This window comes from Enhydra lutris, unplaced genomic scaffold (genome assembly GCF_002288905.1).
Source record: "Enhydra lutris kenyoni isolate GAN:26980312 unplaced genomic scaffold, ASM228890v2 scaffoldscaffold28, whole genome shotgun sequence".
NCBI classification, from domain to species: domain Eukaryota; kingdom Metazoa; phylum Chordata; class Mammalia; order Carnivora; family Mustelidae; genus Enhydra; species Enhydra lutris.
The window spans coordinates 4268860-4294783 of record NW_019154112.1 but is presented as its reverse complement, the minus strand read 5'-3'; the positions used below and the strand labels follow the sequence as shown (position 1 = coordinate 4294783).

Sequence of the window (25924 nt, the reverse complement as noted above, 5' to 3'; positions counted from 1 at the left end):
CCACGAGATCAGGGCCCTCGCCTGTCCTGTCCACCACTGGGAAGGAGCTCAGGGGCTGCTTTATGGGTGTGTAATCTCTGCAGTCACACAGGGCCCTGAACTCCAAAGAGCCCCATACTTGGCTTAATGCTCCATGGTTACTGTCTCAAAATTCCTTTTTTTTTTTTAAGAGATTTTATTTATTTGAGAGAGAGAGCACGCAAGAGAGCACAAGTTGGGGGGGGCGTGCGCAAAGGAAGTGGGAGAGGGAGAAGCAGACTCCCCGCTGACCAGGGAGCTCTATGCAGGGCTCAATCCCAGGACACCAAGATCATGACCTGAGTCAAAGGCAGACGTTTAACTGACCAAGCCATCCAGGTGCCCCTGTCTTGAAATTCTTACTATTTTAACAAGGAACTTTCTATTTTCATCTTCCACTGGGCCTCCACAAATTACACAGATAGTGTAACCAATGAATGGATGAATGAATGAATGAATGAATGGGCAAGCCCACATTCCAACCCAGGTCTGTAAGACTCCAAAGCCTCACTCCTGAACCACCAAACCAAACTAGCCTCCAGTGGAGATAAGAGAGGTGGGCAGGGCAGTCTGAACCAGGAACAAACACAACCCACCTAGAAGAAGCTGTGCTGGGAGGGGAGAGCCTTAGAAGGAGACACTGATTTGAGTTTCCCGGGTGTCTAGTTGTTCTTCTCAACCTCTCATTCCACTTGCGCCTCAAGTGGTGTAAAGACCATTTGCTGCCACCTCACAATACTCTTCCTCTCACTGAAGACAGAGGGACCTCAGTCCCTGCGTCCTAGGGACACTGTCAGCCAACCAGGTGCTCTTCAAAGCCACAGCTGTGGTCAGGCCTCAAGCAGAATGACAAGGCCTCTAGGCACTCAGCACAGCCCTAGGCATCTGGAACTTGACAGTAAACAGATATAATCCTTGACCTTTAGGTCTCATGGCAGCCATCAAAACTCCGTGGCTAAACAGACAGCTGATGAGGAGGACAGAGCTGGGAGTTACTGCTGGACTGGGAACGAAGTTGGGGGGTGCCCCCCAAAAGCCTCATTTTCCACTCCTCCTGAGCTCTCCTAACCTCAGGCAGGCACTCCCTGAACTCATTTACCTCAAGTGGACATTGCACACCCCAGATCCCCAGAGGTTCTCATTCAATAATGGGTCTTTTACTCTTACGGCCTTCAGAACACTTCAAAGCTGATCCTTGTTAAAACCACCCATTTATCTTTCCTCAGATTAAACCCCTTCCTCCTCTTCTCTCTCCCATTCCTCCCCCAGGCCTGGCTCTTGCTGCTCAGGAACCTTTCATTCCCACTTATCCAGATCCTAATCATCCTTTATGGTCTGGCCCAAATGCCATCTCCTGCAGAAGCCATCTCTGATCTTTCTCCCCTTATTCCCCTGAACAGCTAGAAGTAGTATTTCTTTCTCCAAACTCCCCAGCATTCTCTGACATTTCCATTAAAGTCCCTGTCACTTTGAACTTGTATTCGGGTTGTGTACACTACTCAACAGTCCACTCCTTGAAGGCAAGAGTCTCCTGGATTTACCTTTACAAAGTAGGCAGGTGAGAAGGAAGAGGTTTGGGGGAAGCTGAGTGTTGTATGCATGGGATGGTCCTGGCTCAATGCAGGATCGTGAAGACAGAGCCCCGCTCGGCTTAAGGAAACTGGTGGGGGTATCTTGAAAAGAAAAATGATGACATCCCACATGATGCTGCAGCTGGAGATGTATAAGAAAAGAATTGGTAAAACAAGTTTCCCAGGCTGAATCAACCCAGCTGACTTTGCTCAAGCTGGGAAATCTGTGCCTCCCAGGGACACGTGCCCGGTGTGGGGAGGGGAGCTCTGAAATGATACTAAAGGGCTGGGGACAGAGGAGCTAGAGCTAAGAAGCAGTACCTAGTGGTAATGACAAGCACAGGGGCTGCGACAGGCGATGAGGAGGCGAACAACTTGCGCGTGCTATGTGATTAAATTCATACACATCTTCATCGAATAACAACCTGTATTTACATGCAAGTGTATTCGTTTATGCAAATTAGCAGAGGTCTCGGAGGAAGTTTGTTAGTCTGGAGCTTGTGCAAGCATTGAAAAAAGAGAAGCAAACCTGTCCCTGGGGTACACCGCGTCTGACGGGCCCCTGGGAGCTGTGCGGGTTCCAGGAGGAGGAACACTGAATTAGCTCGGCTCGCAGAGACAGGAGAGTAGCGCCCCTCTTCGGAGAGCGCGCGGGTGCCCGCGAACTCGCACATGCTCACTCCTCCCCTCCCGCTTTCCCGGGAAACTGGCGAGCCTATGTGCGCAAGCGCCAACTTTCGCGCCGACTCCTCCCTCAAGGGCGGGGACAAGCGGGGCCCAAAATGGCGGCCAGCCGCTACCGGCGTTTCCTTAAGCTCTGTGAGGAATGGCCAGTGGACGAGACCAAACGGGGCCGGGACTTGGGCGCTTACCTGCGGCAGCGGGTAGCACAGGCCTTTCGGGAGGGAGAGAACACCCAGGTGACCGGACTGTGGGGTCCGCCTGCAGCGGGGTGGCGGTTGGGGCGAGGGGCGGAAAGGACGAGGCACGGGCGGGGCCGACGAGCGGGCGAGCAGTGCGGTCCACGCATGCGCGAGCCTTCCCTCCCTGGCCGCACGTGCGCGCGGACCCTCCTGTACCCCCCCCCACCCCTCCCGGAACTGCAGAGAGCGACGACCCAGCCTTTTATTCAGTGCTCTTCTCTGGCTGCACTTTGGAATTAATGAAGACGCTTTTAAAAAATCTAGGTGTCCGGAACCGTACAGCCTTTCTGAATTAGAACCTCTGGGGTTGGGGCCTTGACCTCAATATTTGGTAACTTTCACCAGATGATTCTGGGTGCAGCCAGAGTTGAGATGGCGTCAGTCGCAGGCTTAGAGCTTCCCTGACATGGTGCTGTTACCTCGCAGTGTTGTGCAGTGACTGAGCCGAACCTCAAGGACCTCTGCAGGGCCCCAGCTAAGCCTTTGTGTGCTCTCTGGGCCCCTGTAAGTCCATGCAGCAGGTTTGGACCTCAATCCCCGCCCCTGTGTGAGTCATAGACCCTACCTTCTTGCTCTCCTCCAGGTTGGTGCTAGGGCGGCTGTGGAGCTCAATCATATACAGCTCATACTCATCGATCACTCGCCATGTGCTGGGAACTGTGCTAGGTGCTGGGGGAGACAGCAGTGAATTAGACAGAAGAGGTCGTGTCCTCTTCTGTCCTCTTCAACTTCAACTGAAGTTGAAGTTTACATTACACAGTAAGCAAGTAGAAAGTGGTAAGATAGTCCAGGTCAGTCCTGTGTTGAATGTCAAATAGAGTAGCATGATAAAAGGGTAATACTGGTTCTGATACAGAAGGCCTGGCCCAGAAGGTGACACATAGATGAGACGTAAAGAAGAAGATGAGCTGGCTGTACACGTGGTGGGAAGGGCATTCCAGGCAAAGGTCCTAGGCAGGAAGCAGACTGGCGTGTTAAGGAACAGAAAGGAAGCCAGAGTGGCTGAAGGGGAGTGAGTGAGATGGAGTTGCTAAGAGTTGAGGTCAGAGGAGGACAAGGGCCAGGTGCAGTAGGGTGTTAACAGGCTCTGGTTAGGAGTTGGCTTTTATCATAAGGGCAGTGAGAAGCCATTGGGGAGGTTTGTGAAAACTGACGTGACCTAATTTATTTGTTTTAAAAGATCATTCTGGTTGCATGTGCTGAATGGATTATAGCTGGCAAGGATAGGAACAAGGCAGCTGGAGAAAAGGCTACTCTGGCAAGAAATAATGGTGGTTTGGATGAGGGAGGCAGCACAGGAGACGGAGTGGTGTACTGTGAAGGTTGCTTCAGTGAGACTTGCTAATATAGTGGATGTGACGTAAAGGGGTAAAGAGAAACCAGTGAGAGCACCTAGATTTTTTTGGCCTGAGCAACTGGGTGGGAGGAGGTGCCGTTTACTGGGACGAGAAAGACTAGATGAGGAGCAGGTGTGGGAAGAATGTCTTGAGTTCGGTGTTAGACATGTTAAATTTGAGATGCCAAGTGGACTTACCTCCAAGTGGAAATGTCAAGGAGGCAGTGAGATATATTTGAGCCTGGGGCTCAGGCAAGAGGTCAGAGGTAGGAACACACAACCTGAAGAAATGACTTTTGCCAAACTTGGCCACTGCCTGTCAAAGCAGGAACATGTTTTTTTGCAGCTTAGCCCAACAAAGAGCCAAGCCAGACCACCTCAGGGAGCAAGAACATGCCCAGTGGTATCATTGAAACCAAAGTTCAGACTTGGGGGAGGGCATGGATGAAGTGCCTGGCTCTGGGCTTGGGGGAAGGAGTGAGGGGCCACTACGCTGATACACCTTTTACAGTGGTCTTCACTGTTCTGACATAAATCAAGATTTTGAAGGCAAGAATTGTATCTAGTTCCAACTTTACAAACTCCATAGACTTTTCTAGGGCTCTGCTCCCTACGTATTTTTAGTGTGAGCCTCCTGGGAATAGAGAGGGTGCCATTTATTTTCTCCCCCCGCCCCAGTGTCTAGCATGGTTCTTGGCACATAAAGGACAACCAGTAAATGTCTGGATGAACAGATTGAATAAATGATCGGTTATGACTCATGATACAAAAATCATTTGAATACAGTTGCAGGTGTGGCAGAACTAGGTGGAGAGAAATAGCGAAGAGTGAGAAGGAATAGTTCTGTGTCCTGAGTGGTGAGAATTTGAGAGCTTGCTGTGTGGGGGGAACCTTAGGAACTCCAGAAGGGGGACAGAGCCTGGTCCTTACCGTCAAGAAACTTACCAGTCAGGTAGACATGCAGTTTACTGGACTGACATTCAGGTGGTGAAAGCAGCCAGCAGGGAGGCAGACAGAGACCGGAGGAGGTGAGAGAGTGTGACGTTTGCCTACTTGACTTAGTGTTAGAGGACCCAGAAAAGCTTTCTCTTTTGGAGTTGTCATTTTTTGTCATCACCTGGGGAGATAGTCCTAATCAGCCAAAGGCCCACCCAGATTTGAGTCATAGTTTTAAATGCAGGTCATGGCTTTGTCGATGGTTCTGGAGCCGCTGATGAATGCATCCCTAGTAGAGCGAACCAGTATATCATGGGGGCAGCAAGCACATTACTCAGGACCATTGTCATGGTACCTCATCCTCGTGGCACCTGAGAATGCTCCTGGGCTTAGTAAATCTTGGTGATAATTTGTAGAGGGAGCAGCCCCTTGCCAGAACAGAGAACAGCACTGTGTGAGTCACTCCCACTGACACCCTGGATCAAGCTTGAGAAAGAAAGGTGGTTCTGGTAGACTCTTCATGAAGCTGGCAGCCGGCAGCGAGCGTTAGACGCAGCTGGCCGATGGGTGGGGAGCTCCCCCTTGGTTATGCCAGTTGCCAGAAAGATCGGACTAGAGGTGGATGCAGCTCTGCTCCCCAGCCTCCTTGTTCCTGTCGAGGAGAGAGGCAGGCAGTCCTCCCGACCCTCTGGCTTCCTGCATGTTAACAGTACCACTGAACACATGGCCTGGCATGCTTTTGCAGGCATATTCTCATTTAATTTAATCCTCAGTGCAGCTGAGGAAGGTGGCCATCACTTAATTCCCATTTTACAGACAAGGAAACAAAATCAGAAACCTAAAACAACTTACTCCAGGTCCTCGGGGAGTCAGTGGCGAGACAAGTAAGTAACAGAGCCAGCTGTGCCAATCCTGATCCGGCGTTGCCTCCTTGGTGCCTCCTCTCTCTTCAGCTGCCATTTCTCCTGAGTTCTTTCTTGCTGAAAAGACCTCTCGTTCCGTGAACATGAAGCCACCCCTTTTCCCTCATGCCCTCTTCAAGCCAATGACAGGTTTGCCAAAGAAGTAAATATCTCCTGCTTGTTACCTACCTGCTTTGCTTTGCCCCAGCCACGACCCCCCTCGTACGGATTGGAAGGAAGACGACCCTCAGGTGGGATATCAGTGCAGAAGGGCCGGACTCACTAGAAAGCAAATCAGTCATTCAGACTTGAACGCAGAGTACAAAAACCTCTGCCTCCATTAATACCACTTCACTTTGCCCTTTGGGAAGCCTCACGGTCCACCCAGAACCCACCAAGAGGGAGGTGATGGTGGGAAGCAGGAACACACTTAACACCTCTTACACCCTCGGTCCTTTTGTGCAGTATTCTGAAAGTTAATGGTTATGGGTTTTGCCCCCTCTGAATGCAGTTTCTTCAAGGAAACACGTCCCCTGCAGCACCAAGCACTCGATAAAAGAATCACAACGTGGGGGCAGGTGGAAAACAACTCTGATTGTTGAGTTAAGTACAGGGAAAGGGGCCAATCCTTCTCATGAGTTCTTTAGGCGCACAGGCAGCTTCCTGAAAGATCCCTGACTGCACACCCGCACCCGCTAATCTAGCATGGGGCATGGCTCTGGGGAACAGCCTGGAAACGCAGCCACCCAGGAAGGGGCTCACCCACCACTGAGTTCTTGCATCATACCCGGGTTTAAATCCTATCAGCCTCGTTTGAGAAAAGTTGAACTGTGTCTTGCGTTTGCAGTAATGTAAGTGATAGTTTTAAGTCTCAGGGGAGAGTGTAAAGGTTGTATGTAATTCTGTTGTCTCGGTCACCCGGCGGAGCCCTGGACTCTCGCTTTCCTCAGTGTGGCGGGGGCCAGCTCTATCCACCACTGCCTGGCCGGTGCTGGTCGCCGGGACAGCACCTCAGCCGTGCCCAGGCCCCGCTCTGTGGGGCCCCAGAAGGCCAGTGTCCGAGGCATGGCCTAAGGACAGATTGTGCTATTTTTAGCTACAATCTGGAACCCACTGCAAAACAGGAGTTGTGAGGAGACTCATCTGTGAGAGGTAATGCAGACGTCTCCATCTTTTTCCTCCTCTCCCAGTTCCAGGCAGAGCTAGAGCGACCCAAGGTAGTGTTTGGGCCAAGGGGTGGCAGCTTTCTATGCTCAGTTAAAGATACAGGTGCTCGTCCTCCTAGAGGCATTAATTAATTGGGTGGGTCCCTGCTTTACTTGGAGCCCTGCGGGTCTGCCTGTTGCCTCCCCGATGAGTGGCAAGCAGGTGCGTGAGGTCTTCACTGTCCTCCGATCATTGGTGCCAGCCCGTGTTCTGCCTCTCACCGCACGGCAGCCTGTGCCCTGGCCTCCCATTGCCTCCCAAATGGGCCACCATGCAAGTGGTTCTTAACCTCAGAATCTAGTGCACTGTGGACACCACCCCCCAAGATGCACAAGGCTTGCCAAGATTTGTTGCCCCCCCCCAACCCTGGCCCTTGAAGCACTCCTTGGCTCAGCTTAAGACCCTGCTTTGCCTAAAACATCCTTGTCCCCTGCTTTTTCACACGTCCTCCAGCCACTCCTCTGATCCCCATTCCACCCACTCCCAGTTCCTTGCCTCTGCACACTGTGGGACTCTGGCTCCCCCTCTGAACTGTCACTGCGCTGAAACTCAAGACCCCTGCCACCCCTGCCCTGTCAGCCAGGCCCAGTGACCCGCTCCCACCCCCGATGTCCTGTATCCTGGTGCTCAGTTACACGCTACCCCTGGGGCCATGTTTGATATTTAATGCATGCATGACTTGTCTGCTCGGCTTGATTTCCAATTTCTCCAAGGCCGAGGCTGGGTCTTTATTGTCCCCTCGCAGCCCGCCAGCAGAGCACTCTGCCTAGTAGGTGCTCAAGAAATAGCTTTGCACTAGAATTGAAGGGGGCAGGCTCCCATAACGGAATGAACTCATTTCAGAAGTTCATTACCAAGCCATGAAAACCTTTTTCATAGATCCTCCTGGACCGAATCCAGCTCTACCTTAATTAGCAAAGCAATTTGCAACACCCTTTCCCAAAAGTGCTTATGCGTCCCTTTGTGTGACTAGAATCCGGGCCGCTGTGTGGACCGATTGCAGTCACCACCCAAAATTCAATTTTGAAAATCTAAATCAGTGCCTGCGGCACTGATGTAGATTTGTATGTATAAAAGTTTAATATGGTAAAGAGAAATTTACTGACGACTGAGCAGGGGAAATGCAAAAGGAGCAAAAATAGAGCCATAAAGGACACTATGTCAGTTGAACATCTATTTCATTCACATTTAGGGAGCAGAGCTGAATTTTTCATAATGTCGCACGGCTGCCTTCTTCAAACCCAGAGCTGCTATTAGTCCTGAAATGTCCGTAATCTCATTAGGTGTGAGTGCAAAATCAGGTAATTTAAAGCTTGTATATAAGAATATTTCTAAAAGTGCACAGAACATTTCATCAGGCAAACTGTATATTTCCAAATTCAGAAACATTTGTGCTGGAGTCTGTGAATAAAGTGTAGGATGTAGGAGTGTGGCAGGGCTTCTGGAATCAGACAGATATTTCTACGGATAATCCTTTTAAATGGTAAATAAGACTTTTTTTTCGTGGGGAGCTTGGGTTGGATGTGCCCGGGGCTGGAATTGGCTGGAGCCGCATCTGCCCTTAGGCAGTCACACCTGGCCAGAAATGAGCACTCTGGCCTCTCAAAATCACCTCCTCATCACCTCCTTGGAGTTCCTCATACAGCCTCATACACACACCTTCTGGCCTCAGATAAGAGGTTGGGTGACCAATTCATTTTTTGGTGTTTGGTTCTTGTTAGGTGTTTGGTTCCTTCTCGGATTGTTAATGGAGCACAGGGCATTATATAAAATATCTAGGAGGCTGTGTCGTAAATACTGAAGGAATTTTAAGAGGTTGAGGGAGCTCAGACCATCCCATTGTTTTTGCATTCAGACCCTATGCTCTTTGCCTTCCTGGGAGCAGTGCTCTACAGGGGTGACCCCGGCCTCCCTCTGTGCCCCTGCAGAGACGGGAAGGAAGAGGACACCTTATTCTCTCAAGGCTTTAGTAGGAGGTTGCCCAGTTGCCCCATGGTCACCATTAGAGAAGTTGGAGGAGAAGCAGGAGGGGAACTTACGTGGAGTGATCTCCCATGCCTTCATTACTTCCATGCCTAGCCACACCCCGGTGGTCACATCGGCGAGGGCAACACTGATCTGCTGAGAACACCCTCACTGCCTCATCCCCCCAGGTGTGTGCTTTCCAGCTGACCCCCTCCCTGCAGAGCCCCCTCTTCCTTCAGGTAGCCCCTGCTCGTCCTCAGCCATGACCCTCCCGCTGGCCGGTCTCCCCTGGCAGTGTCCACAGCAGTCCTCATTGCACTGCCACGAGGATTACCTGTCTCCAGGGCTGTCCTGAACACTTCCGCTCTTCCCTTTGTAGTCCGTGAGGTGGAGACCGGCATTGCCTGCCAGAACTGTTCACTACCAGAAACACTAAGAAAAGCGAATCACTCACATCGATCAGCGTCCTAGGCCCCAACTTCAGAGCAATCCAGGCATCGCCTCGTTTTTCCTCGCACCGCCCTCAGAAATAGGGACTATTATTATCTTTCCTTTTAAAAGAAAGGTTAAGTTGGCGGGTATGCTTCAAAAATGTCAGTGCTTGAAAGACAAAAGGCCGGGAAACCGTCCCGGCTGAAAGGAGAAAGCTACATGACAGATAAATGCCGTTGGTGATCCTGGGCCAAAAGGAATTTTTTTTTTTTTTTTAATGTAAAGATTATAACGGAAACAATGGACAGAACTGGAATATGGATGATGAACTAGATAAAAGTGTTGCATCAATGTCAGGTGTCCTGAATTTGATCACTGAACCGTGGTTATGTAATAGAAATGCCCTTGTTCTCAGGAAACCCACGGAAATATTATGGCACGAAGGAGCGTCACGCTCCAACTTACTCTCAAATGGATCAGAAGGAAAATACGTATATATAGAGAGAGTGATAAAGCAAATGTGGCAGGTTTTTTCTAAAGTGTGGGGGACGGGGAGATTGCATGATTTGCCCAGCATCCTGGGTCTGATAAGTGAAGGAGCCAAGATTCCAAGGCAGGAGGTATGACTCCACTGCTCTCCACAGCCACGGAGACCTGCTCATACACAGGGCCGAGCACACTGCAGGTTCTTGGTGTGTGATTTTTTTTTTTAAGATTTTCTCTCTTTCCTTTTTTTTTTTTTTAAGATTTTATTTATTTGACAGATCACAAGCAGGCGGGGAAGCAGGCTCCCACTGAGCAGAGAGCCCGATGCGGGGCTTGATCCCAGGACCCTGAGACCATGACCTGAGCCGAAGGCCGAGGCTTAACCCACTGAGCCACCCAGGCACCCCTTGATGCCTTATTTTTAAATTTGTAAGTGAGCCCATCCACACAAGAATGAAGACCGCAGGCAAAAGATGAAATGCACGATTTTCTTTTGATAATTGACACAATATTTAAAACTTGGTGCTGGCGTTATTCTCTGTTTCCTTTTGTGTCTCACACACACTGTTCTCCCTTCCGTGTTAGTTCGTGGTTATGCACGTTCCGCTGAAACCATAATGTTTGAAATGCTTTCCTCTGAAGTGTGTGCTGCAGAATTCAGTTCCAGCTGGACTTCCCCCTTCCCCCGCCCCAAGAACGCTGCCCTGCAGGGCTCAGGACCCAGTCCCAGCCTTAGGTTTTTCCATCCCTTCCTTCTGTTCAGCCCTCAGTGCCAATCCACCCAAGTAATGCCTTTGATTATTACTCAGCGAACCCTGGCTACCTCCTCAGCCCCAAATCCTCCCTCTTCTGATGTGGCTACCTGGGCCTAGTTGTGATGAGTGGCCTGAACCCAGGGACGGATCAAGTAAAATTACATGATGGATTGTCTTTTTTTGTTGGCTGTGAAGTGGGGACCTCATTTGACATGCGCACAGAGGCAGAAACAGAGCGACCTTATTAAAACACTTAACCACCGATTTATTTATGCTTTCCCTTCTTTGAGAAAGGATTTAAGTTGGAAAAATCCATCATTTGAATTCTAGGGAAAAACATAAAAGAGAAAGTTTTTTTTTCAGGGGAACTTTCAGAATTCTTGGTGGAATCACGCAAGGAACCATAGGTAAAATAATAGTGAGGGCAGAAGGAAGGGAAAACTAAAAAGTGGGATGAACAGGGGCAAACCACCTCACGTGTCCATGTTTCTTGCAGTTTCCAGCAAGGGCACCAGGGTGTCCTGATTTTTCTCCCTCTATTTGCAAGGCCTCAGTGTTTGTGCCCTCTCCTTTCTAGCAGGACCTAATTGGACTCTCCCTCTGGATTCTCAATTCAACTATCTCATCTTTAACTACAGCCTTCATCATGTTTCTTTCCTTGTAAAACTGTAATGGCTCACCAAGGATGAAAGCTCAAACGATTTTTTTTTTTTTTTTGCCTTTGATAAAAGAGTATTTAATACATTTCATATTGAAGGTTTAACTCAAGAAACTCTTGCTCTTTCTTCCACCCAAGCTCTTACTGCATATTCAGGCTATCAGCCAGACTGATCTGGTCTGAAACATAGCATCCGGGTCTCTTGCTCACACCATCCCTCCACCTAGAAGGCCTCTCTGCTCTCGCTTCTGCTCCCCAACTCCTGTGCATCCTTCAGAACCCAGCTCAGTCTCACTCTCGCCATACGCTGAGCCTGTGAATCACCCCTTTGCCCCCCCACCCCGGTTTCTTCCCACACCACCATGAGGTTCACCCTTCTGATACTATATTTTCATTGCCGTGCCTCCCACTGCCGCTGGTGTGGTGGTCCACTAGTCACAGATGCTCAACAAACATTTGTTTGCCAGTTGATGGAGTTTTTCCGCAGGCTGGGGAGTGGATGAGGTCGAGCCATCACAGAAAGGTGATTTCTAATAGCTTTCTCATCACTGGAGCTAGAGGCCAAGTTGGCTTCCCACGGAGGGGAGAAGCTGGTGCTAAGTGGCAGGCTGCTTCATTTGCGTTGTGGAAGCGGGGTCCTTCCTGGAGGTGCAGACGCAGAGTGGAAGACGGCTTGTTTGCTTACTTCCTTGGGGGGGCTCTGTGTTTTTCAGATTGCAGAGCCTGAAGCCTGTGATCAGATGTATGAGAGCCTAGCACGACTCCATTCAAACTATTACAAACACAAGGTGAGTGGCCAGTCTTTTTTATATCCCCAGCCCTCGGACTGGAAATGACCAATGAGAGTAAGTGAAAAATCTGATTATACGGTGCTTTGTAAAGAAGTGTGGTTTTGCGCCTTTTAAATGCAACCAGTAATTTCAACCAAGCCAACAAGGGCGCCTGGTAGAGGCTTTTAGGTCACCTAAATAAAAGCTATTTATAATTTTTAATAACAGCCATGTGTTTTATAGACCAGTGTGTGCTCAGGGTGTATCTGACGCCTGTTGGGCCTTACCCGTTATTTTCCCATCTTCTCTGATGGAGCTGGCATTTCCCCACACTCGTGATAAAGATGGGTGCTTCGGGAACGTCCTGTCAGACAAAGCTGGGCTTTTCCTCAGCCCTGATGTGATTACTGTCAAATTCCGTTCAGCGTGGTTTTCCCCAGGCTGGAACAATGTGTTCAATAACTCTAGAGATACACACACCCAAATGCCTAGCCTACAGGGAAAAGGGATTTCTTCTAAATCCTCGCAACTCAGAGTGAGGTCTGTGAGCAGCCATGCACGCATCTCTCTGCCCCCGCCCCCAACTGGTTAGAAATGCAGAATTGGGGGGACCACACCCAGACTTCCTAAATCACACAGGCTACTTTTCCCCCAAGGCTTCTTGGGTCGGTTCAGGCAAGGCCAAGTGACCTCTAGGTGGCGCTGCTCTTCTAGCCCGGCCCCTGGCTTGCGGAGGCCCATGTTGGGGAACTGTGCAGGAAGAGCAAGGCTTCTCAAGGATCATCAGGTCTCTGACGTTGTGCTGCAGAACTAATCTCTCCCCCACTTTCTCTGTCCTCTCTGCCCCGTGTGACCAGTACCCTCGGCCCAGAGACACAAGCTTCAGTGGCCTCTCCGTGGAAGAGTACAAGCTGATCCTGTCCACAGGTATTGACAGCCCCGCTGCCCTTTCTGGTCGGTTTGCAAATGATTCTTTGAGTTCGAGCTGCCAAGGGTTGTTGTCTAATAAGACCGCGCTGCATGATGGAAAGTCTTGTGGAATAGCCCAGAGGAAAATCTGAAGCTTGAGGGCTCATGCTTTTTGGCCATAGAATATGAAGAAGGTCAAAGGCATTATATTAAAAAAGAAAATCCATCTTTAGAGCTTTTAAATTCAAGCCTGGGCATCAGGGAACAGGGGAATACATATTTGCCAAATGGAAGTAGTTGAAATCAGGATGGAAGGAAAATAATTTTATTTTTATGGTCCTAAGGGGGCTTTATAAACAATGAGGGTTTTAATTAAAACAAAAAGCCATTCAATAAACTTGTATGGGGATATCCGTTGAAGAGTTATCTGACCCAGGGGACGTGGTTTGTGGGTTAGATATGGGTTTAACTAGGTACATTTGGGAGTTGTTGACAAACCTCAATTAACAGGAAAGGAAATACCTTGCCTAGCCGTCCCCTCCTTACTTCCCCATCTCTATTGTAACCAGAGGGGGAGTTGAGGGTAGTGGCAAGGGGAGCCTGGGTTGAAGTAGGCAGGGTCTGGAAAATTACTATTTTTATTGCCAAGGATACCATATACAAAAATAGGCTAACCTTTTCTGCAAGGGCACGGCCCTGAAACATTTGCCTTCTGGTACCCTAGAAACTTCTTTCCTATTCCTCTGGCAGCCTTTCAGCGACTAAGTTTTGGGGATTTGGCCTTCCAGAGAACGCTTAACCTTCTGAACAGAAGTGGTATCACCTGCTATCGTATGTCAGCTCTGATCCTATTTTTGTTACAGTACTCTGGAAAACTGGGGTAAAGATATTTTGGCCAGGCAGAATTACTTTATCGACAGTTTTTAAAAATACGTACATAAATGTATTCCCCTGTCCCTAGGCCCATGCAATTACCAGCATTGATGCACTGTGTCACTCTGAGGGCCCCAGAGGGTTTGAACAAAGTTTGAACTTAAATTAGAATGGAAATAAGTTCCAGAGGCCCAGCCTCTGCCCTTAGCCCCTGGACACCTCTGTGAGTGGGGCAGGGGGGTGAGGAAGGAGCGACAGACTCTGCAGCAAAGGAGGGGGAATTGGAAGACTTCCACCACTGGCCTGTGGTTCCAACTCGTTCTGGCTGGGAGCTCAGCTCTGGGAAATTTGCTGATGATTTGTTTTCACAGTAAGCCTCATATATTTTTGTTACAACCGTGTGGCACAAGCTCCTGATTGTTTCCTCTGACAAGGCAAGAATACACACCTTACAGTGTTTGAGGGCCTGGCGAGTCCGAAATGTGGCCAAGGTCTCGGGCCCAAGTGTGTTCCCCTGGGCTTGGGGTCATGGTAGACTCTGAGAGAGTCCTTGTGGCTCGCCAAGTGGGCGGGGACCCCTCAGCCTCCCACTTTGTGCCCACAAGACAACCTAGACTTCTGGAAAGATTTCAGGATGGGATGTTGGGCTCATGGCTGAGGTAGAGCGTATGTCCTCGTTTAGTCAAGAGCCCTCCGACCATAAATGTAAGTTGCCTTTTTTCTTCTTTTTCTTCTCCAGAAATTTTGTTAACCAAGGAAAATCTAGGCTATGAAATTAAAACAATACTATGTGAAAATCTAAATTTAAAGTACAGATAAAATTAGGCAGCATAGAACTTTAGCCCTAGAGAGCCTTTAGACGGGTGGTTGGTTGGGGGGTTGGGTGGTGCAAATCTGCCACATTGCCGTGTGACGACGTCTGGAGACATTTTTAGATGTCCTGGCTCAGGGCCGGGTGGGGGGCTGGTACTGACATCTAGTGGGGAGAGGCCAAGTTGCTGCTAAACGTCTTAGAGTGAGCAGGTCAGCCCCACAACAGAGGATTTGGTGACCCAAAATGTCAGTAGCACCGAGACTGAGAAAGCTGGTTTTGGGGTCTCTGGGATGTGTGTGTGTATGTGTGTGTGTTGTGTATGTCCTTAAACAAGGGCCCCACTAGCTCTCATCGACCAGCTCCTTGCCACCTTCATAGCTGAGAAGATGGCCAGCTTTTCCTGAGTGCAGGCCAAGCGCCAAGCAGATTCTCCTCTTACTTTCTTTAGTCCACAACTTTGGAGGCGGGTGTTTTGACCTCCACCTTACAGATGAGGATTCTGAGGCTAACAGGGTTGAATCATTTGTTGCCCAGTGAGGAGATGATCGGTGGGGATCCCGGGTCCATCTCCCGCTGCCCCCCGCCCCGGGCCTGCTCAAGCCCACAGCATATGGTGGGCCCACACTGCCCGGCTTCATGTCCCAGCTCTGCTGCTTCTGAGCTGTGTGACCTGAGCAAGTTACCTGGCCTCTCTCAGCCTTAATTTCCACATCTAAGAAGTGGAGACGGTAAGGCCTGCCAAGTTTTGAGAGAAGGCCTCTGGGCCTGTGGGATGTGTCGCTGATGGGACGGTGCCATTCCTTTGCTGGGTCCTGTGGAACCGGGCAGTGGGGGGGCCGTGTAGATGTGGGCAGAGGGCACCGTAAGGCACAGGGTGCTTTGCGTGGGCCTGCTACGCAGGTACTCCCTCTCACAGACCACGCTGTGTAAAAATCAAGGTGCGCTCAGATGGCAAGAGCCCGTGGGGCCAATTTACATAATCATATTGCCGACTTCAGTCCATTTTTTGTCTTCCCCTCTTGCAGACACCTTGGAAGAGTTTAAGGAAATGAATAAAGGTATGTGGAAGAAACTACAGGAGAAGTTTGCCCCCAGGAATCCCGAGGAGAAGCAGAAGGCCTGGGCTCGGCCCTTATCTCGCCCGCGCACCTAAGTGTGGAGTCTTGTACATGGTCATCATAAATAAAACAGCCCTAATTTCCCCATCGTCACAGTTTGGGAATCTCCTCAGCCTCACAAGAAGGAAGCCCTTGCTGCTCTAAAGAAAGCTGCCTGAGAAGGGATGCCGTCGAGTGTCCGCCCCGCCTGCCGGTCAGGGTAGGGAAGTCTCCAGAAGAGAGGAAATGCGGGTCTCTGTCTGGGCCTGAGAAGGGAAGGTGCCGGGACCTCTGGGCAAGGTGCTTCCTGCGCAGCCACAGGAGCCCCACCTGCCAGCGGGGGTCTGGCTGGCTCCTGGTGAAAATCTCAGGCTCGCTTTTGTTGTAAGAGCTCCTGGGGGAGAGCCAGAAATAGCGGTAAATATCGAAGGCGGCATCCTGTTGCCAGCAGAGAGCAGCAGGAGGTGGTGTGGCGGAGAGATGAGAAGAGCCGGCTTGGCCCTCATTCCCACTGACTGACTCAGAAGGATGGAACCCAGTCCTCTGCCCCTGACCTTGCAGAAAACCCATGTTCCTGGTTGGCTTAAGGGCCAGAGTAGAGCTATGGACAGGCCTTGGCCAGGCGGGGCCTCAGATCACTGTGGGCTTCAGCGCTCTGGGCAGGTTGTGTGGAAGGTCACTGAACAAAAAACCCTGGGGCCTGAGCCACACGGGGTCACCTTATTATTCCACAGAACCTTAGCTCTTCCATAAATGTTCATGTTGTCCACTTGAGCTTTCTTCTGTAAAGCACAGAGCTGAGAGAAGGGGTAGGGCAGGGGCTGACGGCGCCCCTCATGGGGAAGAAGTGAACATGAGCTCTTAATCCCATCTGTAACTAGACTCCTCAGTATGTGCTGAAGTAGACAATAAAATACACCCAGTTCTCCTGCAACACAGTTCTCCGCAGTGCTGCAAGATGGGATGCACTCAGGTATCTACCAAGAGCCCGAGGTGAGGCTGGGCTGGTGGGCAAGGGCTCATATTCTGTCCCCTGCCCTTGTGCCGCAGGAACCCCCACAGCCCCTGGGGAGCATAGGAAACAGCATCCCTTCCTCACAGCCTAGAGTTCTATTAATTTATTTAAGGCAATTAACATATTAGTTCTTAGGCCAAAGGATTTGTAAAATGTTACACCAAGAGATAAAACAAGCAGTCCAAAACCAGCCACTCAAACACACCCAGGCCCTGTCATGCGGGCCAGAGACTGTTGTCAGCAGGCCTACTAGGAAGGGGCAGGTCCCAGGAGCAAGGCTCTTCGTCTTCAGGTCAGTCTCCCTGGGGCCGAGCCAGGGGGGTGGCCTGAACGATGAGGTCTTCGTGCTGTCCACAGCAGATCCGAGGCCCAGGCATGGACCCCTTTGAATAAGTTAAATACCAGCACTAAAATCACTAGCAACGACAGCATTACGGCACCTCCCCAGGGCGCGGGCGGAGGCCAAATGTAGTGCTTAGAACAGGGGACCTCATTCCTAACGACCCCCACAAGAAGGAACACAGGAATGTCAGTTACTGCTTTAAGGGACAAAGCGATTGTCTTTCAAGACGGCTTCTCTTCCTCTAAGGCATTAAGGTAAGCGGAGTCCCAGTGACATTCTGAGTTGTCTAACGGCTCTAGGCAGGACTGGCAGCCCCATGGCCCCCCACACCGCACCGGCCAGAGCCTGGGATGGCGCGGGGGTGTCCGGCAGAGTGGGATCTGGAGGCCGAGTGGGCCCCTGGCCTGGAGAGGCTGGCAGACTGGCCGGGCCCCCTGACCCACAGGAAGGGGCAGCATTCCAGTCACTGCTGTCCGTGATGACCATCCCCCATCGGGTCTTCCGGCGGCTCTCAGCGGCTCATGCAGTTCTGGACGTCCACGAAGCCCAGGCGTTGCCTGCGTTTCCGCTGCTCTGTCATCTAGGATTAAACAGAGGCCCACGCGTCCGGTCAGGGAGCCTGGCACTCCCTCCCCCCGTGGGCACCAGGGAGGGGCCAGTGCCCGCACCCCGCCCCATGCCCAGTGGGCCCAACTGCTGTTCAGCACTGGCAGCAGGCCAAGGCCCCCCCCAGGGTACACTGAGGATGTCAGCCCCAAACCCTTGTCCTCAATTAGTGCATCACGAATCCCTGATGTGCAGCTGGGGAACCACCCCACCTAAAAGAGGGGCTGCCTAACCTCATTTAGCCACTGCCAGATGGCAAGGAGGATGCTCTGGGCAAGAGGGGATCTTGACAAGTGGAAGGATGCCCTGACCTCCCTGATCACCGGTGAGCCCCTCAGACAGCCTCCCTAGCAGCTGCCAGGGGTGAGGTGGGGAGTGAGGGGGAAAGACCTCTCACACCTCTACCAAGTGTCCACTTGGCCCTTTCTTTCAGGGGCTCACAGACAGGAGCTGTCAACCTCAAGTCTGGCTTTCCATGGGGGGGAGAGTGTCTCTGAAACCTGTCTTTCACCCCAGACCCAAGAAGGAAAGGAAGGGGTGTGAAGGCCCCAGCACCCCCCCTCCCCCGCGGCAGGCTGGGCTGTGACCCCCCCCCTCCCAGTGAGGCTCTGAAGCTGGGGACCCCCAGGGTGGGACTGGGTACACACTTGCTCCTTGAGCTCGTTGAGCTGGGCGGTGAGGTGGGACACGAGCTTCATGGTGGAGTTGAGCTTGTCCTGAAGAATCCGGATCTCATTCTGCTCCCCTTCCCCCTCGTTGCACACTAGGGACATGGCCCTCATCCGGGGGAACCAGTCCAGGTTCTTGTTCTGAAAAAGGTCCCCCGAGGGATGAGCAAGCTGGGCCCAGGCTAGGAAGGTCTCGTTTAGAAAAGCAGTAAGGGAGGGGGAGCCTGCTGTCACACCCTGGACAAATTACTCCCCGGGGACTTGTCAGGGGAAAATCTGAACCGACTGGGGTTCTCTCTGACCCTCGGCAGGGCGTAGAGAGGCCAGTGCCCTGGGACAGGCTAACTTCCGTTCCACAGCCTCAAGTCTCACTGCTATCAGCACCGTCTGTTTACTCTCCTGACACCCCACGAGAGGAGGAGGGGGGCCTCTGCACCAGACCCTGAAGCTCCTTCCTTCCGCCCTGCCCTGCCCCGCATGCTCCACACCCCAGGAAGATTCGAGTCAGACACATGGCTCATTGAGCAAGGGGAGGGTCTGCCGAGGACAGCTGGCATCTGATGTGTCTGAGAGGCAAGGCCACATTTCCCGGGATGGGGGAGGAGGGGAAGGGGGCCACCAGGTGTCTGGCTCCTTGTCACAAGCTGGGAGTTCTCAGACCATCAGATAAACCTGTACTCAAAGATCAAATTATAGACTTAAGAATTTCTCCCCGACTAAATAGGTCTTTCCTTTTAGCCTGCAATTTATCCATTGTGCGGTGATTAGAAGCTGCACTACATCTGATGGAATGGACGGGCTTCCTTTTCCCGAAACACTACGAGACCTTTTTTTTAATTATTATTATTTTTCACTGCCGTCACTGCCTCCCTCACTACAGAAATTGGACAGATTATCTCTGATTCCTCCTAGATCTGATAGTTGCAAGTTATCCCAGCCTCCCTCTCAGCCTAGACCATCCAAAGCTTTTGGGAAGCTGCCATTCCTCTTGCCGAGCTGGAAAAGGCCCCTTGAGCATGTCCACAGAGCAGCAGCCGGGTGGAATCCCCGGATTGCTCAGTATCGGGCACCCATGGGCCTGGGGAACCCTGTGCACGTCCTTTGGGGCTGACGGGTTTGCTGTGGGCTTTTCCCGGACAACTGAGCCTGTGCAGGAGAGCTCAGAGGCCTCTCCGGCCTTCCCACAAGTGTTCCCAGGTGTCCCACCCCAGTGGCCACGGTTGCTCGTCCCCAGGGCCACACCTTGATCATCTGGGCCACGTAGCTCTCGGGCCCCGTGTAGTCTGTCTTGTTTTTCACACGGACTAGCACGATGAAGTACAGGTAGTTCCACATGTTGTGTTCGAACTTGATGTGCTCCTCAAAGGACACCGTCTTGTTATCAAACTTGTCTCTCTCCAGCCCTGAGGGTGCGGGGGGTGAGGATGAGACCGTCAGCCTCCCACAGCCAACATGGGGCTCCCTGGTCGAGCAGACACTGCCTCTGGGTGCGGTGGGGGGGCATCTGGTCTCAGGCTGATGGGTCTGGTAAACACATGTGACAGCCCACCCCAGCCTATGTAGATCACTTCTATTTAAGGCTCCAGCCACTTAGCCATGGAGAGCCCCCACCCCCAACCCCGCCGCCACAGCTGCAGCCCTCCATAGGCCGAGGACTGAGGCAGCCAGCATTCCAAGCCCAGGGGGAGGAAACATGGATAGCTGAGAAGGAATCTTGTCCTACAGGTGCCACCGGCTCCTTGGCCTGGGGTGAGGGGACTAGCACCTCAAACCATGAGTGGGAAAAGCTCTGGACGGAGACCAGAGAGCTTCGGTTTCCTCTGTACACTGAGAAGGTTCGAAGGAATGGTTTCTGAAGCTCTTTCCCACTCCCTTCTATTACCCCAAGCTCAGGCAGGGTCCTGTTCTCCCCAAGGATAGGAGGAGCAAACCGCCATCAAGCTGTCAGCCCCCTGGGGACCGTGGGAACCAGGGAAGGGCCCAACTGAGGCCGCCTCAGCCCTGCCTCGGCCCCCTGAGGGGCAGGAGCAGGGCCTCACCACAGATGAAGCACGTGGTCTTGAGAATCTCTTCCTTCTTCTGCTTCTCGCTGCGCAGATCAGCGAAGGTGTCGATGATCACTCCGAAGATGAGGTTCAGCACGATGATGATGACGATGAAGAAGAACAGGAGGTCGTAGACCACCCGGGCTGGGAAGAGAGACTCCTGCAGGGGGCAGGCAGGGAGGCTGGGCCCAGTTCACCCAGGCAAGCCAGACTCAGGCTGGGAGGGGTCAGGGCCAGGACAGGGGAATGAAGGCCTCCGGCTCCTACAGCCCTAAAGGCAGCAATGCTGACCCAGCCTCACGCCCACACCCTCGGCACTGCAGCCGCAAGCCTGGACTGCAGGTCAGGAAAGAGCGGACTCAGGATACCAGCTAGGCCTGAGCCCTGTGGACAGAGCTTGGCGTGGGGCGCTAAGGTTGCAGGTGGAGGCTTGTCTCTGCCCCCGATTTTTGCATGGGGGCAGAGCCAGCTCCGAACTCCTCTGCCCTGCCCTGGGGATGCCTGGCCTCACACATTCTAGAACTTTCGCCAGGAAGCGGCTTCTCGCCCCCACGTGACTGGGGCAGACTGGCTACTGGTAATGCCTGGTTGCCTGAGTCAAACCCTGAGGCCTCCTCATGGAGCCAACTCAGCTTCCCCGCCCTGCCCACCCCCCTGTGGGTGAGGGCTCTGCCTCACAGATGAAGCCAGTGTAGCCGGGGATCCGCCCGACATCTGACTCACACCTTCCCTAGCCTGGGCAAAGCTTGATTGCCAAGGTCTCTCCTGAGAGCAACCATGGTGAGCTGGTGGGATGTGGGAGCGGTGGGGGGGGGGGTCTCAACATCCACGTGACTGCACGCTGACTGGTGGGAGAGCAGGGAAAGTGGACGCCTGACGGGGGCTTGAGACACTGAAGACTGGGTGGGGGCAGGGACCAAGCTGCTCTGCCAGGCCATGACCCGATGGCAGGACCTCACCGCGGCTGACTGGGCCAGGGCTTGGGCCGCATGGATCCGGGAGCAGGTCAGGGGATGCTCACGTCTTTGGAGGGCTTTCGGAGAATGTCGCCCACGCCGCCACCATTGCGCAGCCCGTGATTCATGACAGTGACGATGCACATCAGCAAAGTGTCACAAGCCCGCTCCGTGCTCTCCAGCTCTCCGTTCCCTACACACAGAGCGTGTGCTCAGACCCAGGCCGAGCCCCCTGCCTCTGCGCCCCCTTCCCCAGGCTCCTGAAACACACCGCCCTCACCTTCCATGACCTCAGGCACTGAGACCCCCGAGACACAGTTCAGCTTGTCCCCACTGCATGTGCCCATGAGTGTGGCAGCTCCATGTGGCATCCCCAGGGGGCTGGCTAGAAAGGACACAGAGGAGGTCACTAGGATGAGGACACAGCAGGCCTTACCATTCCCCTGGTTGTGTCCCCAGCATCATACCCTCCGCGAACCCTTCCATCCTGTGAACTCCCAACTCTGCCAGGTGACAAGGGATGGGTCTTCGTGCCCTTGCCCCCACTGGGCTGTGCACGAAGGGCAGAAAAGGGGGGTCTGCACCCCTGAGCCTGGCACATAGGCAGTCCCAGCAAATACCGAGTTGAACACGAATGCTGGGGTCTGTAAGCAAGAGGCTCCTAAGGGAGCCGAAGCCCAAGGCTCTCCCACCCCCTCAGTCTGTGCCAGGCAAGAGGGAGGCAGAATGGTGTGAGCTAGACCTCCCTGGAACCCAAGAGAAGAAAATGAGGCACGGAGCCTGGTGGAGAAGCACTCCCAGGGCCTGGGCCTGACATAGGTCATTCGTGGACCCCCCCCTTAGCCCCCACCCCCGCCAAGGAGAGGAGCCGTCAGACCTCCAGAGTGATTGCCCGGCAGCCGGTCGACCTCGAGGATGAAGTCGTCCTTGAGGAAGAGGAAGCCAACGATGGAGAAGAGGTAGACGAGGATGAGGGCCAGTAGGGCGGTCAGCAGGATGGAGCGGCCATTGCGAGTCACGCTCTTGATGACGTTGAACAGCGTCTCCTCGCGGTAGATGAGGTCAAAGAGCTGCCGGGCAGGGACAGGGTCATGGGACCTGGGCCTGTGGGACCGCAGGTGCCGCTGCATCCCAGGGCTGCCCTGCTCCCGCTGGTTTCCCACGGGCTCTTCCAGAAGCTTGAGGGGAGCCCCGATCACTCCCACACCCCTGCCAGCACCCGCCCCCAGCAGGCTCACCAGGATACTGTAGAAGAGCTCGTGGACAAAGAGGCCCAGGACACTAGTCAGGATGTAGCCCACATGGTAGAGGAACTCCATGTCCATGACCATGGCCTTATAGCCCCGGATGAAGGTACCGCGGTTGCCCACGAAGCTCACCACAAAGACAATCTTGTTGGTCAGCTGGGGGCAGGGACAGGGCGGTGGGATCAGTGTCCCACCACCCACCCCGGATCTCCACTCCCTGCTGCTGGGCCCGCCCAGTGCCCAGCTCTGAGGCTGGCCCTTCCATGGAACAGATCTGAGCTGGTCCTGCTCAGCCTGGCGGGTTCGGCATTAATGAAAATGCTTCTAGAAATGTATCTGGGCTCCTGGGATAGAAGAGGGGAGAAGCCCCTGGGGCCCGGGCTCCAGGAAGAAAGTGAGATACAGGTAACAGAGGATGGAGTCGGACAGACCAACCTTGGCCCTGACGGTGACTTGGTAAGTTAGGGAAAGTTGCCTGCCCCCCACCCCCTGCCACCCTGCCTTGCTCCAGGTATGCTTTATTTCCAGCTGCCGGGAACTGTCATCACATTACAAATCTTTGATGTCTACGGTGTGAACAGTGCCTCTGGGCAGTGCCCCACTAACCCCATGTACACAGCAGCCCTGGAGCTGGGGCCCCACAGTGACTCCCCACAGTGACTCCCCACAACTGGCTCAGAGTGCCAGTTGCCCCAGTTGATCATAGGCGACGGAGGAGGCACAGAACAGCCCTACCCATGGGTCTTTAACAAACTTGGCCCCATTCACAGGGACGGGGTGGGGAGTAGGGCAGAGCAGTGGACTGTGGGGAGGCAGACGGCCAGCATGAGGTCCTACCGCCCCGTGAGCACAGGGGCGGGGTGGGGTGGGGGCTCCCTCCAGCACTCACATTGAGGGTGCCCAGGATGTTGAGTGTGGGCCCAATGCCCAGGTAGTAGATGGAGCGCAGGATGAGCGCCACAATGAGGGGGCGGACGCTGTAGCGCTTGGTGAACAGAGCCGCGATGGAGAAACAGATGAGGATCCAGAACAGCAGGGAGATGAGTGGGGAGCCCAGCACGCCTGGGGGCGGGGGTGCAGGGGTGAGCCCTGGGCAGTGAAGCCCAGCATAGCCCCAGCCCCAACACATCCCAAGAAGCCACCTCCTCCTGGAAGCCTTCCCTCTAACGTTCTTGGTCACCTGGTTTTAGGCGCCCCCCCTCCCATCACACCTGCCCATCCAGGCTTAAGGCAGGAGGTCCTGTTCAGCTGCTGCTACCCTGTCTGACCTCTGGCTCATGTTTGTGCTTAGAGAGACAGCAAGAGACATGCACTGTCTCCAGAAATTAAGGAAGCTGTCCATCGCACGAGACCATGACTGTCTCCCACAGGTGCAGAGCCCAAAGGGCAGTGTAGGGTGATGTTCCCCACTCTGCATCTGGTCCCCGCAGAGCCTGGCTGGCACCGAGGCTCTGCCCAAGCCCAGGGAGGGGGCATGGTGGACTCTGAGGCCTCAGTCTGCCAGCCTTGGGTCCCCACCTGTGGATGCGCCCTCCAGGTAGGGGTAGAAGAAGGCGATGATGATGTTGATAAACACCGCCAGGTTGAAGGAAATGCTGCCCCACAGGGTCATGCGGCGGGAGAACCAGTAGATCAGTGGCATGCCTGGGGGAGGAGGGAGGCGGCAGGCTGGCGTGAGGGGTTTCTCACCTTCATATTGTTCTCCCACTCCACAGGGGCCCCTAGGCGCCAGCACAAGCTCCACGTCCCACTTGAGCAGCCATGACCAGAGCCCTCCTAGCAGTGGGGCTGAAGTGGGGGCGGAGTACAGCAACCAGCAGCAGGCTGGAGGCGCGTGGGGAGGGGGGCACTAAGCAGCTCCAGCCCTGCCTCCCTGTCCCGCCCCGCCCGGTCCTCACTGCGGAGCTTGCGCTGCCATTCCATTTCGTTGTGCAGGAAGGAGGACTGGTCGAAGAAATCGCTCACTTTGCTGCCCTGCTCATCCTGCTCGGTGGTGGTGAAGAGCCGATGCTTGGTCTCCTCCGTCAGGAATTGGCAGATGCCAGGCACGGGGAACACGATCTGCTCCATGCTGCGGTCCTGCCTCACGATCTGGGCACGCACAGGCACAGGGTCACACCTAGGCCACTGCCACCAAGAGCCAGGGTCACGGCCCTCACCCACAGTGTCCCTACTGCCCTCTGGCCCTACCTCTATCTGGGACGTGTGGTTCTCGTAGTAGGCCAGGGGGTCCTCCTCCTCCTCCTGGGCGGGCGCTGAGGACTTGAGCATCTGGGACAGCTGCTTGTTGTTGAGGCTGAGCTGGGAGTAGAATGGCCACTGCAGTAGGTCAGGCTCCACAATTTCCCACTGCTAGGCCCGCCACCCAGCCCTACCTAGGTGCTAGAGGGTTCCCCACCCAGACCAGACGCAGCCCAGCCCAACTAGGGTGCAGCTCCAAATAAGAAAGGGGTAGTGGGAGAGCAATGTCCAGACAATAAGGACATAAACCGTCCTCCGCGGTCCTGCTCTAGGCTTCCAGAACAGCCCCAGAGCTTCGCTTCCACTTGTACGTCTAGGTTTCACCCCGGGCCACCTGTGTGGCTCTTCCAACCCTGAGCCCCGCCCTCCACCCCACAATTCCAGCTCTTTACTCAGGTTCAGGCCACGCCCCCGGCCGCGCTCCGCCCAGAGTTCCGGGCCCCGCCCCCAGGCTCATCCCGATTCCCACGGGCCATCAGATCTCCGCTCTGCCCTCTTTCCCGCCCTCCCTCCCTAGCCTTGCCCCCAATACCAGCCCATCGAAACTCTCGCCCCGCCCCGCCACTAGATCTAAGCCCCGCCCCGCACCCAGGCTCGTCCCCGGGCCCCCACCATGGAAGAGATGCCCTCGGCCTCTTCCTCCTGGATGCGCTTCACCGGCTTCAGCAGGTGCTGCAGCTGCTTGTTGTGCCTGGAGAGCTGCGTGAGAGGGCGGTGCGGAGTCACGGGGCGTGGTCACGGGGGCGGGGCGTCCGGGGGCGGGGCGTCCGGGGGCGGGGCCATGGGGCGGGGCTGGTACCTGCAGCGCCAGGATGTAGATGTTGTGGCCCACTTCCCGTGGGCTCACCTCTGAGTTCTCCCGCTCCTCCTCCTGCAGGTAGGCTTTCTTGATGACGTCCACCTGGCGGGGCACTGCCTGTCTGAACGCTGTTTTCCCGGGGCGTAGGGAATGCCCCAATCCCCGTCCCCTCCACACCCCACCCATTCACTCCTTCCCAACCTGACCCCAGGCCCAGCCTCACCAGCTCTTGGGGCCGCAGGCTGATGAGGATTCGCTCCGCGTTTTCACTGTCGTGCCGGCTCTCCATCAGAGCCAAGAGCAGCTTGGACGCATTGTCCTGCGGGGAGGTGGGAAAGGGGGACAGGTCACAG

At 53.9% G+C, this 25924-nt stretch overlaps 2 protein-coding genes across 2 annotated transcripts in view; one reads left to right on the top strand and one right to left on the bottom strand.

Moving 5' to 3' along the window:
• Window positions 1-2348: 2348 nt before the first annotated feature.
• LOC111152243 (ubiquinol-cytochrome-c reductase complex assembly factor 2) lies at window positions 2349-15761 on the top strand. Its single transcript, XM_022510682.1, has 4 exons — window positions 2349-2509; window positions 11902-11976; window positions 12816-12885; window positions 15580-15761. Exons 1-4 carry the CDS (start codon window positions 2372-2374, stop codon window positions 15705-15707), a joined length of 411 nt encoding a protein of 136 aa, XP_022366390.1. The 5' UTR covers window positions 2349-2371; the 3' UTR covers window positions 15708-15761.
• A 999-nt stretch (window positions 15762-16760) lies between these two features.
• Window positions 16761-25924, bottom strand: part of LOC111152507 (inositol 1,4,5-trisphosphate receptor type 3) — a 70371-nt gene continuing 61207 nt past the window's right edge. The window contains exons 44-58 of the mRNA XM_022510983.1: window positions 25795-25890; window positions 25572-25673; window positions 25385-25471; window positions 24722-24832; window positions 24430-24622; window positions 24050-24175; window positions 23421-23593; window positions 22523-22687; window positions 22162-22354; window positions 21556-21669; window positions 21350-21468; window positions 20323-20488; window positions 19526-19686; window positions 18263-18424; window positions 16761-17589 (exon numbers count right to left, since the gene is read on the bottom strand). Coding sequence (XP_022366691.1) covers window positions 17521-17589; window positions 18263-18424; window positions 19526-19686; window positions 20323-20488; window positions 21350-21468; window positions 21556-21669; window positions 22162-22354; window positions 22523-22687; window positions 23421-23593; window positions 24050-24175; window positions 24430-24622; window positions 24722-24832; window positions 25385-25471; window positions 25572-25673; window positions 25795-25890 — 2037 coding nt within the window. The 3' untranslated portion in view covers window positions 16761-17520. The remainder of the gene's footprint in view (window positions 17590-18262; window positions 18425-19525; window positions 19687-20322; window positions 20489-21349; window positions 21469-21555; window positions 21670-22161; window positions 22355-22522; window positions 22688-23420; window positions 23594-24049; window positions 24176-24429; window positions 24623-24721; window positions 24833-25384; window positions 25472-25571; window positions 25674-25794; window positions 25891-25924) is intronic.

What these genes read in the sequence shown, in the direction of transcription:
- LOC111152243 (XM_022510682.1), top strand. Translation starts at nt 2,372, where the DNA reads ATGGCGGCCAGCCGCTACCGGCGTTTCCTTAAGCTCTGTGAGGAATGG. An exon ending in GGGAGGGAGAGAACACCCAG is followed by an intron (nt 2,510 to 11,901) that starts GTGACCGGACTG and finishes TGTGTTTTTCAG; the next exon opens with ATTGCAGAGCCTGAAGCCTG. An exon ending in CAAACTATTACAAACACAAG is followed by an intron (nt 11,977 to 12,815) that starts GTGAGTGGCCAG and finishes CCGTGTGACCAG; the next exon opens with TACCCTCGGCCCAGAGACAC.